At 52.3% G+C, this 15,161-nt stretch overlaps 1 protein-coding gene across 1 annotated transcript; it reads right to left on the bottom strand.

The window, feature by feature from the left end:
• Window positions 1-1,622: 1,622 nt before the first annotated feature.
• On the bottom strand, window positions 1,623-14,608 carry EIF3K (eukaryotic translation initiation factor 3 subunit K). Its single transcript, XM_019979912.2, has 8 exons — window positions 14,392-14,608; window positions 13,373-13,471; window positions 9,581-9,701; window positions 8,231-8,305; window positions 5,303-5,369; window positions 5,133-5,210; window positions 3,360-3,485; window positions 1,623-1,691 (listed from the first exon to the last, which is right to left on the bottom strand). Exons 1-8 carry the CDS (start codon window positions 14,448-14,450, stop codon window positions 1,660-1,662), a joined length of 657 nt encoding a protein of 218 aa, XP_019835471.1. The 5' UTR covers window positions 14,451-14,608; the 3' UTR covers window positions 1,623-1,659.
• Between the last annotated feature and the right edge of the window lie 553 nt (window positions 14,609-15,161).

Here is a 15,161-nt window from a genome sequence, read left to right as displayed (position 1 = left end):
AACGGCTGAAGGGGTACTCTCCTTAACACACCCAAAAGCCACTGGGCTGGTGTCTAAACTCGGTCTTTCTGCAGACCCAGGCCTCTTAGCTGCTCAAAGGGTGATCTTCCTAGAACAGAAGCAGGTTGTCAAAGCAGGAAAAGCCGTGGCTTCCAGAACACTTAAAGGTCGTTTCCTCTCCCTTTGCGGAATGGCCGTGACCAGCTTGTATCCTACACAGAGGCACTTGCCAAGTTGGGGAGTGGGAGCATGCCCACCCAGAGTGGGTGCTCTTCTGCTGATGGACTAAATGGGTGGGGGACAGCATCCAGTGTCCCCTCCTTCCCCCCACCCCATAGAGCTGGCTCCCAAGTCCTGAGCTGCAATAGTACCCTTTGTCCCCGGATTCCGGCACACCCTAGTTCCTGGCTCCTGCTCAGGTCTGGATCTCGGCGTAAAGGGTATCCTGTCCTGCCCTGGCTTAGAGAATGATGGGTGTGAGTGCCGGCCAGCAGGGAGGGCTGGCAGCTCTGGCACTGCCCTTTGTGTAAGCAGAGTCCACACACAAGGGCATGAGAGTGAGGCACTCCCTCGGGGCGGGATATGCATCTATCGCAGCATCTGATTTCCTCTCATTTTCCCTAAGAGGCAGTCACTGTTGTGCCCACTCCTTCTTCCTGCAGACAACAGGCTCAGAGGTGAAAGCTCAACCAGTCATTCCATCAGAATGTGTGGAATACCTTACCAAATTTGAATAACCAACCCAAGGCTAAGACTTGAGGATAGGGGCAGAATGGCCTGGCTGCAAATCCCAACTTTCTTAAAAAGTCTCACCAAAAAGAATGTTGGGGACTAGCTCCCAATGTGGGGCTGAGGGGGCGGGGGAACAAACTCTCCTGACTCTGAAAGGAAGTGACTCTGGTTGGCTCAGTGCCAAGAACAGGCTAGGTCTTGATCTGAAAACGTCACTGGCCAGAGCCCATGGAATCCTTATGATTCTGACAAGGGATTCCCAGGTTCGATCCCTGGGTGGGGAAGATCCCCTGGAGAAGGAAATGGCAGCCCACTCCAGGGACTCTTGCCTGGAGAATTCCATGGACAGAGGAGCCTGGTGGGCTACAGTCCATGGGGTCGCATAAGGACAGGACTGAGTGACTACTACTTTCACAGGTTGAGCAAGCAACCAGAGTCCTCCCCCACTCACCCTTCCGGCCACTGCCCTAGGGCTGCTTGGGAGGCCCAAGGGTCAGGGTGCTGCTCCTCCCCCTCCAGGAACCCAGGGGCCGCACCTGTTCATAGGTTTTCAGGAGGACGGGAGAGCCCTGGCTAGCCCCAGGTGCAGGGCTGGGCTCCTAGCTCTTACTCACACCTTGCTGACTCACCCACAACCCATTCATACCCTCCGTGCTGACTCATGGCTGCAGGACCTCCACCTGTGATCTGACGGGTCAGGAAGGGGGCGGTGAAGGTCAGCCACTGTGTCTGGGCAGAGGAGCAGGTCTGGGGAGACAGAAGCTCTGCTGCTGGGTTGAGGGGTGGGGGTGGGCAGACAGATCAGAGGTGGCCCCAGCACCCGGTGATGCGAGACCCTGATGCTGGTCGGGGAGGGGCAGAGGCAGGAAGTCGAAGGGGAGACAACAGGCCAAGAAGTCAACACATCTTTATTAAACGACTGCAAAGTTACTGGGAGGAGGCCATGATGCTGGACACACCTGTTGAGAAGAAAAGGGAAGGCCAGGGTCAATGTGGCAAAGATACAAGATGAACCTCCAACCACCAACCGCAGCGCCCACAACTGTTTAGGGGCCTTGTAGACTTAAACAACAGGCTAAGAACAATGCCTTTATTTCTTTTTTTAAAGTCTTTATTGAATCGTATTTTAGCTCCTCGATCAGGGATCAAACCCGCAAACCCCTGCATGGGAAGGCAGTCTTAACCACTGGACCACCAGGGAAGTCCCAATGCCTGGATTTTAAAAGTATGATTTGCTATTTTCATCACCATCCTGATAACATTTACTATGGTAGTATTTGCGAGATGGGCTTCCCTGGTGGATCAGTGGTAAAGAATCCACCATCTGCCAATGCAGGAGACAGAAGTTCGATCCCTGGGTAGGGAAGATCCCCTGGAAAGGGAAATAGCAACCCACTCCAATATTCTTGTCTGGGAAACCCCACGACAGAAGAGCCTGGCAGGCTACAGTCCACTGGGTCACAGAAGTCGGGACAAGACTGAAGTGACTAAGCAACAATTTGCGAGATGCTCTGAGCGCTGGACTTGCATCTCATCCGCAGAACCCTTTGCTCCAAGGAATTCTCACAAAGAACCCCAACTCGGTGGGCACATCTCATTTAGACTGAAGGTCCGCAGCCCCCAGGTATGGAGATGCCTGCCTGCTCAATCTTGTTCCTCAGTTAAATAGCAATGTAGTCATTTTGTACTCAGAGGCCACAGCGTACCAGTCCTTATCTTTAACACACCAGAACCACACTTAAGAGGGCGGGGAGGAAACCGAGGGCCTAAGGAAGCAGCCCGTCCCTGCCCCGCCAGTTCTCTCTTACTCCAGGACGCCTGCGCAGTGGGAAGGTGCGATAGCAGGTTTGCTCTAGTTGAGCAGCCAATGGAGTGTTAGTTAATGTGATGGTGACAACGAGGGTAACGTTTAGTGAGCTGCAGGACTGGTTCTTTGCTAAGTGTTGCACATGCAGTGTCTCACTTCACACTCATACCTCCAGGGGGTGGGTACTGTGGTATTATTCAGTTACTTAGTTACTTATTATTACTTATATTAGTTCCTTATATAGTTATTAGTTACTTATTATTCAGTTACTTATGGGGTTCACCCAAGGACCAATGACTTTAATAATAAAAAGTGTAAAAACTATATGGAGTTAGTCATAATTATTGGGCTGTCACCCCCCACTTTCTAGATGAGAAACTGGAGGCAGAGATGTAAGGTCGCCTGCCCGAAGTTACAGATGAATAAAGAACCCGGATCCCACCCAGCTGCCCCGGCCGCAGAGCCTGCACTTCCTGGTAGGTGTTCTGCTGCGTTTTAACAGATGTCAGGGCCGAGGCCCCAGGGCCAGTGAGGGTGTGGGGATACCCTGCTGGGTCCCTCCAGGCCCTGGGAAGTCTTACTGAGCGCTTCAGGGCAGGATCCAGTGCCCAGAATTCCAGGGAAGGACACCAGGACCCTCCGCCCTTTCTCCCCGGGGAAGGCGGCCTGCCTGGGACACAAGAGATCAGGGGAATCTGGCAGGTAAACATTTCTTGGCCCTGAGTCAGAACTTATCTACCTGAATCTTTGGGGACCCAGCCCTGCTCTCTTATAAGGTCCCTCCTCAGCCCCACAGCCTGAGGCTCGGGCCACTACTCACTGTCAAAGTCGATCTTCTCCACGATGTTCTTGGGCTTTATGCTCTCCTCCTGGCTGCAGATGAAGATCTGGCCCGACTCGTCAGCGCTCCAGCCGTACTTGCTCATCCACACCTTTAGCTGGCTGTCTGCAGAGGACACAGCAGCGCAGGGGCTTTGCACAGGGATCCCACAGTACTGGGGATGGGGGGCGCACTCAGGGTGTCCTCCTTGCCTGCCTTGGGCAGATCTGATCTCTGGCTGCCAGCCTGGGGCTCCTACGGTTCATTCTCCAAACAGCCGCCAGGGGGAGCCTTTTAGCTTTCTCATCCTTCCCACTACAGGGCTTCTGAGTTTCATTTTCTATTTACCTCTCATGTCTCCCAGGGTAAAAGCTCAGCTCCTAAAAACAGCAGAGCGCTTACTTCTCTGCTTTCCCCCCAATCTACATTGAAATGGCTTCAAAATGATGATTTCATCATTTCCAAGAACAGTAAGCTTATGGCACCACGTTTAAGAATTTCTTTGCAGCTCTTTCTTGCCTTTAGAAAGGGGGCGGCAGAGGATGAGATGGTTAGCTAGCATCACTGATTCAGTGGATGTGAGTTTGAGCAAACTCCAGCAGACAATGAAGAACAGGGGAGCCTGGCATGCTGCAGTCCATGGGGTCTCAAAGAGCCAGACAGGACTTAGCGAGTGAACAACACCAAAAAAAAAAAAATTTTCTGGCCAGAGAAGTGTTCTATAACTTGAAATAATTCTTTTCTGTGTGACTACTATCAATTTGATACAGATTCATCTGTTTCTCTTTACCTTCAACTCTAAGGGCTGTTTCATCCCTTTCTGATTTAATTTCACTTTTAAACACATAAAATATCAACACGATGTAAAGCACTTAGTATAGTGCCCGACACAAAGTGTCCAGAAAAAGTTAGCTTCCACTGAAAACAATGTTTCATCTGGCTTAAAAGGCAAAACTATCCAAGAAGGTGCTCAGAGAAATCTCACCCCCAATCCCCCAACTCTCCTCCCTGTTCTCACCCTCAGCTCCCAAGAAGTAACCATTTTCCTTGTTTAAAAATTTTTCCCTTCCTGTATTTCTTTTTGAAAAATGAGCAAATATGCACACTTTTTTTTTCTCTTTTTAGAGGGATGTTTAGAAATATAAATCTAATCATGTTCTCCTCTGCTCAGACCCTCCAGTGGCTCCATCTCACTCAGGATAGAGGACAAAGTCCTCAGGCAGGAGACCCTTCAGTGCCTGAAACCCCTCCCCACACCACCTCTCTGCCCTGGCTCTGCCCCCTGGCTCCCCCAGCCCCGGCCAAGGGCTTCCTGGCTGCTCTCTGAGCACTGCATCCTCACACTCACTCTGCGCTCAGGCTGCCGCCTCCACCTCCAGGTGCCTCCTGCTCCCTCACTCCCCACCCTCCCGGCCCTCTCCAGGGGCTGTCATGCATGGATCCCACTAGACATGAACAGCTTCATTTGTCATGTTTTGCTACCTCCATGAGAATGAATCTAAGCCATTCTGTGCTGCTCACTGCCGTGCCCCAGGGCCTTGAACAGTGCAGAGTGGGCATTCAACTAATTTATGCAGAATAATGAATGAATGCTGTAGGATGTTTGAAAAGGCAAGGGAGGTGTTATATTAATTCCTTATTTCCTCTCTGGACTGGGCCTTTAATAACAACCTGGTAAGGCAGGAGTGGGCCCATTTGAGGAGCTGGCTGAGGCCCACTGCCCTGCTCACTCTGACCTCCTAGATGGCACTAGGGACCCAGAGAAGGCCTTACCTGTCAGATCCCCGAGCATCTCAGCCAGCAGCCAGCGATCGATGTGTTGATACGTGATGCCCACGACATGGCAGATAACTGCGGAAATTAGGGACAAAGACGAAGGGCCACTCTCAGAACCTGCTGCCACTCCCTCCCCTCAGGGAGCCCAAGCTCAGAGAGTAACTTACATTTTCGGACAGAGTCTTCAAAGCCGGTTATACCTTCCAGGAGGTCCATGTTTTCATCCAGGGCTTGCTGTGAGGGGAAAGACGATGTTCACAATAACGCTAATTGTCAGTAACGTCAAGGGGACCCCTCGGCAGTCCAGTGGTTAGGACTCGGCACTTTCATTGCCAAGGGCCTGGATTCAATCCCTGGTCAGGGAACTAAGATCTCACAAGCCATGTGGCCAAAGAAAAAAGTTATAAATAATGCCAAGAAGATTAACCCCGATAATAAAATAAGAGAAGCGAACACTCTAGCATTCACCCCACAGGTCAGCCCTTCTTCTGTATGCAACCTTATGATGTAACAATGCTGGTTTTTCTCCTATTTTAGAGATGGGGAAACCAAGGCTCAGAGCAGCTAAGAGATTTGCCCAAAATCACAGAGTGGGGTTTGCACCTGGCAAACCCCATCTGCCCATCACTTCCTCCCACTCACCCCCTCACTCCAACCACAGGGGCTCCTCACTGCCCCTCAGACATGCCAGACACTCAGCCACCTCAAGCCCTCAGCACTGGCTAGGGGTGGGAAATTCAGCTTTGGCCGCTTCTATTTTCCCATGAAATGACAAGAGAGGAGACAGATGAGGTACCTGCACTCAACCACCTCTTCTCGGATCTCACCTAATTCAGAGAAAAGGGCAACAGCCCTACCATGGCCCATGAGCCCACCCTCCCCAACCCCCTGGGAACTACCCATCACCTCCTCCCACTTACCACCTCACTCCAACCACAGGGGCTCCTCGCTGCCCCTCAGACTTGCCAGACATCCGCCCACCTCAAGGTCTCAGCGCTGGCTGTTTTGGGGTCTGGAACTCTCTTCCCCCATGGCTAGCACTCCCGCCTCCTTGAGGCCTCTGCTCAAATGTCACCCTCCTAGCAAGGGCTCCCCCAACATCAGGGAGGGAGCCGAGGAACTCACTAGGACCACGAGAGGGAGCGGCCAGCTCGGCAGGAGGAAGGTGGGAGAGCAGCTGTCCTGGAAGCCAAGAGACACTGGCCGGGCAGGTGAGCCGGGGCCTGAGAACTTCCCATGGGATCTAGCAATGGGGGTGTCACTGTGGGTCTCAACAAGAGCGCTTCGGTGGCCTGTGCCTGAGTCAGGCGTCAGAGGGCTGGCCACAAAAGCCTGAATGGCATGGGTTCATGTGAGCAGAGGGATAAGACGAGGCTGAACACAGGCAACCTGTCCTGGGGTGGGCTGACCCACAGCCCTGATTCGCCTGGGATGTGAGACTTTGTGCTTTAAGACCGGGAAAGCCCTGGGCAGACTGGGACAGCTGGGGTCCCAGCCAGGAGCAAGGCAGGAAGGGGAGCAGAGGGAGGGGGCGGTGGCAGAGCTGGTGGGGAGTGTGGAGGTGCAGGGGGAGTTCTTTTTTATGTTAGAACCCACTGCAGCGTGGACATGCTGCATGGGGATGGAAATAGTGTGGAAAGGTCAAGTTTGCAGAGTGGGGAGAATGGCTGGTGTGACGCCACTGAGTGGGCGAGAGGGCAGGGGATCAGGGCACTGGAGGAGGAGGGACGGGTCACCCACTAGAGCAGAACAGGGCTTGGTCAGCTGCCAGATGTTGGGTCAGGGGTGGGAAGTTCAGCTCTGGCCACTTCTATTTTCACATGAAATGAGAAGCCAGGTCATAGGCTGAGGTGAGGAGTTGCGGAGAGCCATCCAGGAACAGGGGGAGGGAAGCATGGACCGGCTGTGGGTGGGCACTGACAGCTCCTCTCCAGCCTCCTGCAGCCCCACAGCCCCAGGTGAGGAGCGCACAGTTTGTGAAGGAGGAAGCAGAACAGAGGACAGGGGCTGCTGATCAGGCCGAAGAATGTCGGGTCGGAGGCCTCATGGGGGCGAGCTGGGAATCGAGGGGCGAGGAGGAAGTGGTCAGAGGCTGGAAATGTTTGACCTTCACGGGCAGATGAGGCAATTGCTGATGAAGACAAGTATAGGTCAGTAACTCCCAGACTTAGCCGGGTAGCAAAATCACCAGGGATAATTGCTTAAAATCACTAAGCTGAGACCGCACCCAGACTAATGATGTCAGATTTCATGAAGGCACAATTCAAGTATTAGTATCATATTTGTTGTTTCTTTTTTTTTTAAACTTCTTAGGGATTCAGTGTGCTGAGAACTGGTCTCATCTTGGATGTGAGGGGAGGGAGTGAGGGGCTCAGGGCCCAGGGAGAACAAGAAATCTGGAAACTGAGAAGTCAGGGTGATGGAAGGATCACAGAACTGCCCTTTCAAGCACCTAAGAATAGAGTGGCTGTAAGTTACATTCTTCAGAAAAATGAGCTGTCATGGAGTGTGGTGGGGTATGATAAGATAGGAGCTTCAGGACTGGGGGGCTGGGGGAGGAGATGGGTCTGGGAGTGGAGGTGAGAGCTAGGAGGCCATGTGGACTCCCCCTTGGGACACCAGGTCCAGTTAGGACAAGAAAGGGGGAACAGAATTTACTCTTTATTCAACTGTTATTATGTGGCCATATCCCATGGCATGCAGGATCTTAGTTCCCCAATCAGGGTTTGAACCCATTCCTGGTTCGGGTTCCACTGCAGTGAAAGCACAGAATCTTAAACACTGGACACCAGGGAAGTCCCGTGGGGGGAGAGTATTTAGAGGACAGAGGACTTTTGCTGAAAGAACAGGTGCTTGTCTGTGTGTGACAGAGTGAGAGAGAGAGAGAGAAAGCCTGAACTTTGTCAGCAGAGGAGAGGCCTGGGGTGTCCTGGCTCCAGGTGGGGATGAACATTCCATGCCATCCCACACGCAGAGTTCTGAACCCAGGGCCCACTGCCATGGAGGAAGCCAATAAATGTGTGTGGTCTTGACTTCCAGCAGCCTTTTCTGCACAGCCTAGTCACCACCCTACCCTGGGGCCCCAGGGAAGTTACCCAGAAGGCTTGGAAGTGGCAGGTCTCCAGCAGGTCTCCGAGGTACAAAATCTGCCGGATGGGCCGTTCTTCTTGCTGGGGGGAGGCGTTAAGGGCAAAAGGCCTTCCAGACAGAGGAGGCTGCTGCTGCGCCCAAGACTGCCCCGCCCACAACCGCCCCGCCCACCTCCTGCTCACCACAGCCTGTCACGGCAAACATGAGCAAGAACCTAAGGATCCACAGATGGGGACAACTCAACAGGGGCCGCCTCACACACTGAGATCGAGTCACCCCTTACAGAACTGACATGGAAAACGTGATGAGACACACTTCTAGCAAGATGAAAAAAGCAAGATGCAGAAAGACGTGTGTAACAGCCCGTCACCGGGTCGGGAGGAACGGGTGTATATAGACGTGCACACCCGCACTTCTGCATCCGTAGGCTATCGTGGAAAGGCAGAGGGCTGTAAACAACTGTGGCCTTCAGGGAGGGGAGCGGGTGGCCGTGGGCCGAGGAGGGAGGAAGCCTTGGTTTTTTCATGGTACACTTTGCTGTACTTTGAACAGTGGATCCTATGCGGTTTTTAAGCCATCAGAACAGACCTCTGGGGGAGGTGGACTGTCTGTCAGAAGGCAGGTGCCCCCGTGGACACACATGTCAGAGCAGGTTCAATGAGGAAGACATTTCTCAGCCCTGCCGCCAATGAGTAGGCCAGCTCAGTGGTATCTCACTCAACATCTCTTCACTGGAGAACAGTGCTGTACCAGACAGACACTGGCCAGTCCCTGGGGATAAGCAGAATGAAGGGAAGCCGACAAGCCAGCTCTTCGTGGCTCCGACCTTTGGCCTGGTGGTCTTTGCTCAGCTACGAAGCCTCATGGGAATCTTTCTAAAGCATGTTTCTCCCCCATCACTCTGCAGCCTTAATGCCTTCTTCAGCTCCCCAGTGCTCTGAGTCTGACCAACTCTGTGGCTAAGCCGAACGTCCTCTACTGACTCTAACATGGCACTGAGCTCTTTTCTTCCTCTTTCCCTACACACGCTCCCCTCTGCCTGGATCACCCTTCCCCACGAATCACCCAATTCCTCATCTTGTATCTGCTCCCTCCTCCAGGAAGATTTCCTGGCTTCCAGGCAAGTTCAGGTGCCTCCTCTAGCCCCTCACACCGCAAGTCCTGACTACTCCAGAGAGGACGGGTCTCCCCCGCTAGACTGTGAGCTCTGTGACGGTACTGCCCCAGCCGCGGCCAGCCCGGAGCCAAGACCAGAGCAGGCAATCGGTGTCCATGTCCGAACTCAAGAGCACGCCCCTGTGACTCCGTCCCCCCGCTCCCCGTCCCCCAGTCCCAGCATGAAGCGGGAAGGATGCGTGGGCCTGGTCGATCATGCACTTGCACAGCGTGAAGTCGGTGTGGGGCAGGTTGGTGAGGGCCTTCAGCAGGATCTGGGCGGTGACCGTGGTCTGGAAGAAGGCCGGGTTGAACTGGTACCTGAGAAGGGAAACAGATGCAGTAGTAGTGCCATCTCCTTGTCCCTGGGCTTCACTGGGTACCAGGAAGGCTGCTCGCTGCTTCCGCCCGGAGTCTGGGAGCTGGACATGTCTGCGCTCTGATACCAACCACCCCACTGTCTGGCTGGGACTTTAAGCTCCCTGACCCCTACTTTCCTGCTCTGTAGATGGAGACAGTTAATCCTCACAACCACTCAGTAAGGCAGACAGTGTTAAGTGATTCACAAATGAGTACATAAGTAGCAGTGGTCAAGCCTCTGGAGCCAATTGCCTGGATTTAAACTTCACCACTGAGTGGCCCTGGACTACTCTTTAAAAAAACACTTTATTTTTGGCTGTGCTGGGTCCTTGTGGCTGTGCGTGGACTTTCGCTAGTTGCAGACAGCAGGGGCTACTCTCTAGTTGCAGTATGCTGGCTTCTCTTGTTGGGCTTCCCTGGTGGCTCAGATGGTAAAGAATCCACCTGCAATGCGGGGGACCTGGGTTCAATCCCTGGGTTGGGAAGATCCCCTGGAGCAGGGCATGGCAACCCACTCCAGTGTTCTTGCCTGGAGAATCCCCATGGACAGGCTTCTCTTGTTGCAGAGCACAGGCTCTAAAGCTCTCAGGCTCAGTAGATGTGGCACACAGGCTTGGCTGCCCTGTGGTATGTGGGATCTTTCTGTACCTGGGATGGAACCTGTGTCCCCCTGCACTGCAAGGCAGATTCTTAACCACAGGACCACCAGGGAAGCCCCAGCATGGAGCATTTAAAATAAGTAGACTTCCCTGGTCTGGAAAGATCCCACATGCCACAGGGCAGCTAAGCCTGTGCACCACAACTACTAAAGCCCATGCGCCCTACAGCCTGTGCTCCACAATAAGAGAAGCCACGGCAATGAGAAGCCTGTGCAGCTCACAAGCCCCCCACAACCAGAGAAAGTGCTTGCACAGCACTGAAGACCCAGCAAGCCAAAAATACAAATAATGAAGTAAGATTCTAAAAAAATAATAAATGCTCTGTGCATCAGTTTCCTCTCTTGCAAGAGGTGAGAATAAACCACTGTATCGGGACTTCCCTGGTGGTTCGATGGTTAAGACTCTGTGCTTCCACTGCAGGGGGTTCAGGAAACTAAAATCTTGCGTGTCAGTGTGGTGCTGCGACAAAAAAGCCAAAACAAATTAAAAAACCCAACTGTATCTACCTCACAAACAAAACATAGCCTCAAAGTGAGTTAATACAAAGGTTACAGCACAGTAGGTACCACATGGGGAGTGCTCACTAGGCAGTGGTTATCACCACTAACAAGCTAAACGACCTCCCCAACACACCCACCGTCTCCATCTTACAGATGGCAAAATCGAGGTCACGAAAGCTCTAAACATTACAAAGCTGGTAGTTGGGCTTCCCTGGCGGCTCGGTGGTAAAGAACCTGACCGCCAATGCAGGAGACACAGGTTCAATCTCTGGGTCAGGAAGATCCCCTGGAGAAGGAAATGGCAACCCACTCCAGTATTCTTGCGTGGAGAATCCCATGGACAAGAGGAGCCTGGCAGGCTACAGCTCTTGGGGTTGAAAAAGAGTTGGATGTGACTTAGTGACTAAAACAAGGAACAATAACGGTGTGTCCGTAAAGCATCTAGAAAGAAGAAACCAAATATCCACCCACAGAGTAACAGATAATTAGGACCTGGTCCCACATGGAACACTACACAGCAATGACAACCAACTGCAGCCACACAGGAAAAGCGTGGCGCTCACAACCCAGGGCTGAGTGCAAGCTGCCAGACGCAGAAGGGCTCCAGTCGTACGGCTACTCTTATGTTCGGTTCAAAGCAGGCAAATCTGAGCTAAGTGAATCAGGATGTGTATGTGTGTACATATGTCTGCAAGAGTATGGTAAATTCACACAAAGCCAGGCCATGAGAGCACAGGAGTGGTCACCAGGGTCAGGGTGGTTGGCACAAAACACACGGGGCAAAGGACAGGGGTGCTAGCAACACCCATTTGCAATTGGGATGCTGATTACACAGGTGTTTATAACTCCACGTTAAACCATAGATTTGCTTTCTGCAGCAGTCTGTTACGGAGAAGGCAATGGCACCCCACTCCAGTACTCTTCCCTGGGAACTCCCATGGATGGAGGAGCCTGGTAGGCTGCAGTCCATGGCGTCGCGAAGAGTCGGACACGACTGAGCGACTTCACTTTCACTTTTCACTTTCATGCACTGGAGAAGGAAATGGCAACCCACTCCAGTGTTCTTGCCTGGAGAGTCCCAGGGACGGGGGAGCCTGGTGGGCTGCTGTCTATGGGGTCGCACAGAGTTGGACACAACTGAAGCGACTTAGCAACAGCAGCAGCAGCCTGTTATGTGCGCCTTGTTATGATTTTTATTTATTTATTTTTTTACTTTTTGGTTGCACCTCAAGGCACGTGGAATCTTAGTTCCCCAACCAGGGATCTAACTCGTATCCCCTGCAGTGGAAGGCTGGAGTCCTAACTGCTGGACTGCGGCCCCGTAACTAAGTTTGCAAAAACCATCCCTCCTCCTGCCCCTACTTCCTGGCTCCTTAGTCTTGCACATTCTATCCACATTCTATCCAAAGTAGATAAAGAGGTCATACAATTCAATACCAAAAATCCCCCAAAACCCTGTCAGAAACTTCTGAATAGGCTTTTTTCCTCCAAAGAAGACACAGAGATGGCCAACAGGCACATGAGAAGATGCTCAACATCACTAAACATCAGGAAAATGCAAATCAGAATCACACACCTGATAAAATGGCTATCAACCAGAAGACAACAAATAACAAAACACTGGCAAGGATGCGGAGGAGAGAACGCTTGGTAGTGTCATGTCAACTGGCGCAGCCACCATGGAAAACAGTAGCGAGGTTCCCCGTAAAATTAAAACTAGAACTACCACATGATCCAGCAATTCCACTCCTGGGTGTGCGTGTGTGTGTGTGTATATATAAAGAAAACAAACACTAACTTGAAATGATACATGCACCCCAGTGTTCACAGGAGCACTATTTTCAGTAGCCAAGATCTGGAAGCAACCTAAGTGTCCATTGACAAATGAATGGATAAAGAAGATGTGGTACCTATAACACAGACACACAATGGAATATTATTCAGCCGTTTAAAAAAAAAGGGAAAAAGAATGAAAATTTGCCTTTTGCAACATGGATGGACCTGGAGAATACTATGCTTAGTGAAGTTAGGTCAGACAAGGAAAGGCGAACACCACATGTTTTCACTTACATGCAGAATCTAAAGAATAAAATGAAAGCAACAAAACAGAAACAGAGACCAAACTAGTGGTTGTAGATGGGAATGGGGTGGGGGAGAGGCAAGATAATGGAAAGGGATTAAGAGGTACAAAATATATATGAAATAAGTAAGATACAAAGTCACAACAAACAGCACAGAAGCTATAACCCCCATTATATAATAACTCTAAACGGAGTATAACCTATAAAAATACTCAAACACTATGTTGTACATATAAAACTAATATAACATTATAAGTCAACTATACTCCAATTTTTAAAAAAGAGAGAGAAGTCACATCCTGCAGGTTACCCCTCACTCCCACCCCACCCAGTGCTGGGAGTGGCAGGCTGCTGACTATGGGAACCGGGTGGGAATGGAGGCAGATACTCACAGTTTCAGGACAGCCAGGTTGGCTTCCAGATCATAGGCATTTTCTTTGGCCTGTGTCTCCACATAGCGCTCCAGGGTGGCCAGGTTCTCAGGGTTGTACCTAGAGGAGAAACCAGATGAGTGAGCAGAGACAAGAGCTGAGGCCAGTCACTCCATGGGGTGGGATTGGGGGGGGAATGTGGCCTGCTCCTCCTTCTCTTCCTTTCCTCCCTCCCTCTGTCACTGGCCACTTGCTCTATTCAAATATTGAATCAGCTCTATAACCTCTGATGAAACTTATCCATATCCCAGACCTAAGCCCCAGCTCTAAACCCCGGGCTGAGTTTAGAGCCCTGGGTTTTTTTCTGAAAAATGCCTCCTCAATCTCTCAGCCAACCAGCCCTTGCGGCCTGTACATCTGGCCTCCTGGACATCTTTGATATCCACCCCTTCCTCCCATACCCAAACCCCACTCTGGTCCAGCCCATACTCTCCTGCCTCGTTTTCCCCATCCCAGCCCCCACCAATCTACCTGTGCTTCCCCCATCACCGCCTTGACCACTCCTGGCTATCACTGTCTACAGTCCAGTTTGTCTGAACTAGAAACTCCATGAAAGCATGGCCAGTGGCTGTCTTTGGTTATCTCTGGTCCGCACCAGTGCCCAGAATTCACAGTGTAGCTTTTAATAAACATGTGTTCGATGAATGAAATGGGCGGGGGGGGGGGGGGGAGGCGAGACACAAAGAGGCACTAAGAGGCTCAGGGAGACTGAGGTGCAGAGAGAGAAAATTGAGGGGCTGAGAGAGGGTAAGTTAAGCAGAGAGGGCGGCCTTAAGGTATTAAAGCGGACTGAGCGGCAGGCAAGGCCACCTCCTGCCTTTAGGCCTATACAATGCTGTTTTCTTAAACAACTGCTCTAAATTGACTGAAAAATCCCACCTCTGGGCAAGCCCAGGATGCTGACCACCTCTTGCTGACTCCAGAAAACGCTCTCCTCCACCCCTCTTGGACAGAAACGCTCCCTCCGACCGGGCTCAGACCTGTCGATCCCCTTGAGCAACTTGCCCACGTTCGCTCTCATCTGCTCAAACATCGCCATGACTGCTGCCGCCTCCCACACCAGGTTTATAGCCGAAGACCCTGCCGGCAAAGCGTCCTCGAGGACCGGAAGAGGAAGAGTTGGTGGAAACGGAAACTACGTAATTATTTTCTCTCCAGCCCCGGGGGCGGTGAATCGTGCTTTGGGTCTTGCGGCGGCTGCCACGCTTTCCGGCTGCCGCGTGACTTCTTCCCAGCCGGCGCAGTTAGCGCGTGCGCATACGCTCTACTCGAGCAGAAGCTACGGCGCGAGAAAAGACCTAGCCTAACCAAGTGCGCAGGCGCCTTCTCGCGGCGATGGGGCGGGACCAAGCTTTTCCCGGGCCTAGCGTATCCAGTTATAGTCCCAGGCGCGTGAGCGCGGACTTACCGGGAAGTAGACTGATCCGTGGCGGCGTGGACGCACGTTGCGATGCGCGCGGCTGTGAACTCAAAACTGCTGGGGTTCCATCAGTACAATTCTTTTGGTCCATGGGCATGTGCCGAAGAAGGTGCTCTCTGAGGTCCCCTTGGCCCCAGGCCTCGGCCCCTGAGGCAGGATCCTGAGCTTCGCAGGTCCCCCACGCTGGTCCCCCACACTTCACCCTAACGCCGAGGGTAGTGGCCCGCAAAGCTGTTGTGCTCAGCCCGGCAGGGGCGGACGGAGGCTCGTGGACCCCTCCAGATCACGCCCAATCCCCATAGGCTCCAGTTTTGCGGGTGAAGGCGAGCG

This window comes from Bos indicus, chromosome 18 (assembly GCF_029378745.1).
Source record: "Bos indicus isolate NIAB-ARS_2022 breed Sahiwal x Tharparkar chromosome 18, NIAB-ARS_B.indTharparkar_mat_pri_1.0, whole genome shotgun sequence".
Taxonomy (NCBI): domain Eukaryota; kingdom Metazoa; phylum Chordata; class Mammalia; order Artiodactyla; family Bovidae; genus Bos; species Bos indicus.
This window is presented reverse-complemented; position numbering and strand designations above follow the sequence as displayed.

What these genes read in the sequence shown, in the direction of transcription:
- EIF3K (XM_019979912.2), bottom strand. Translation starts at nt 14,450, where the DNA reads ATGGCGATGTTTGAGCAGATGAGAGCGAACGTGGGCAAGTTGCTCAAG. An exon ending in GCCACTTCCAAGCCTTCTGG is followed by an intron (nt 5,370 to 8,230) that starts GTAACTTCCCTG and finishes TTCCCCTCACAG; the next exon opens with CAAGCCCTGGATGAAAACAT. An exon ending in TGAAGACTCTGTCCGAAAAT is followed by an intron (nt 5,211 to 5,302) that starts GTAAGTTACTCT and finishes TAATTTCCGCAG; the next exon opens with TTATCTGCCATGTCGTGGGC.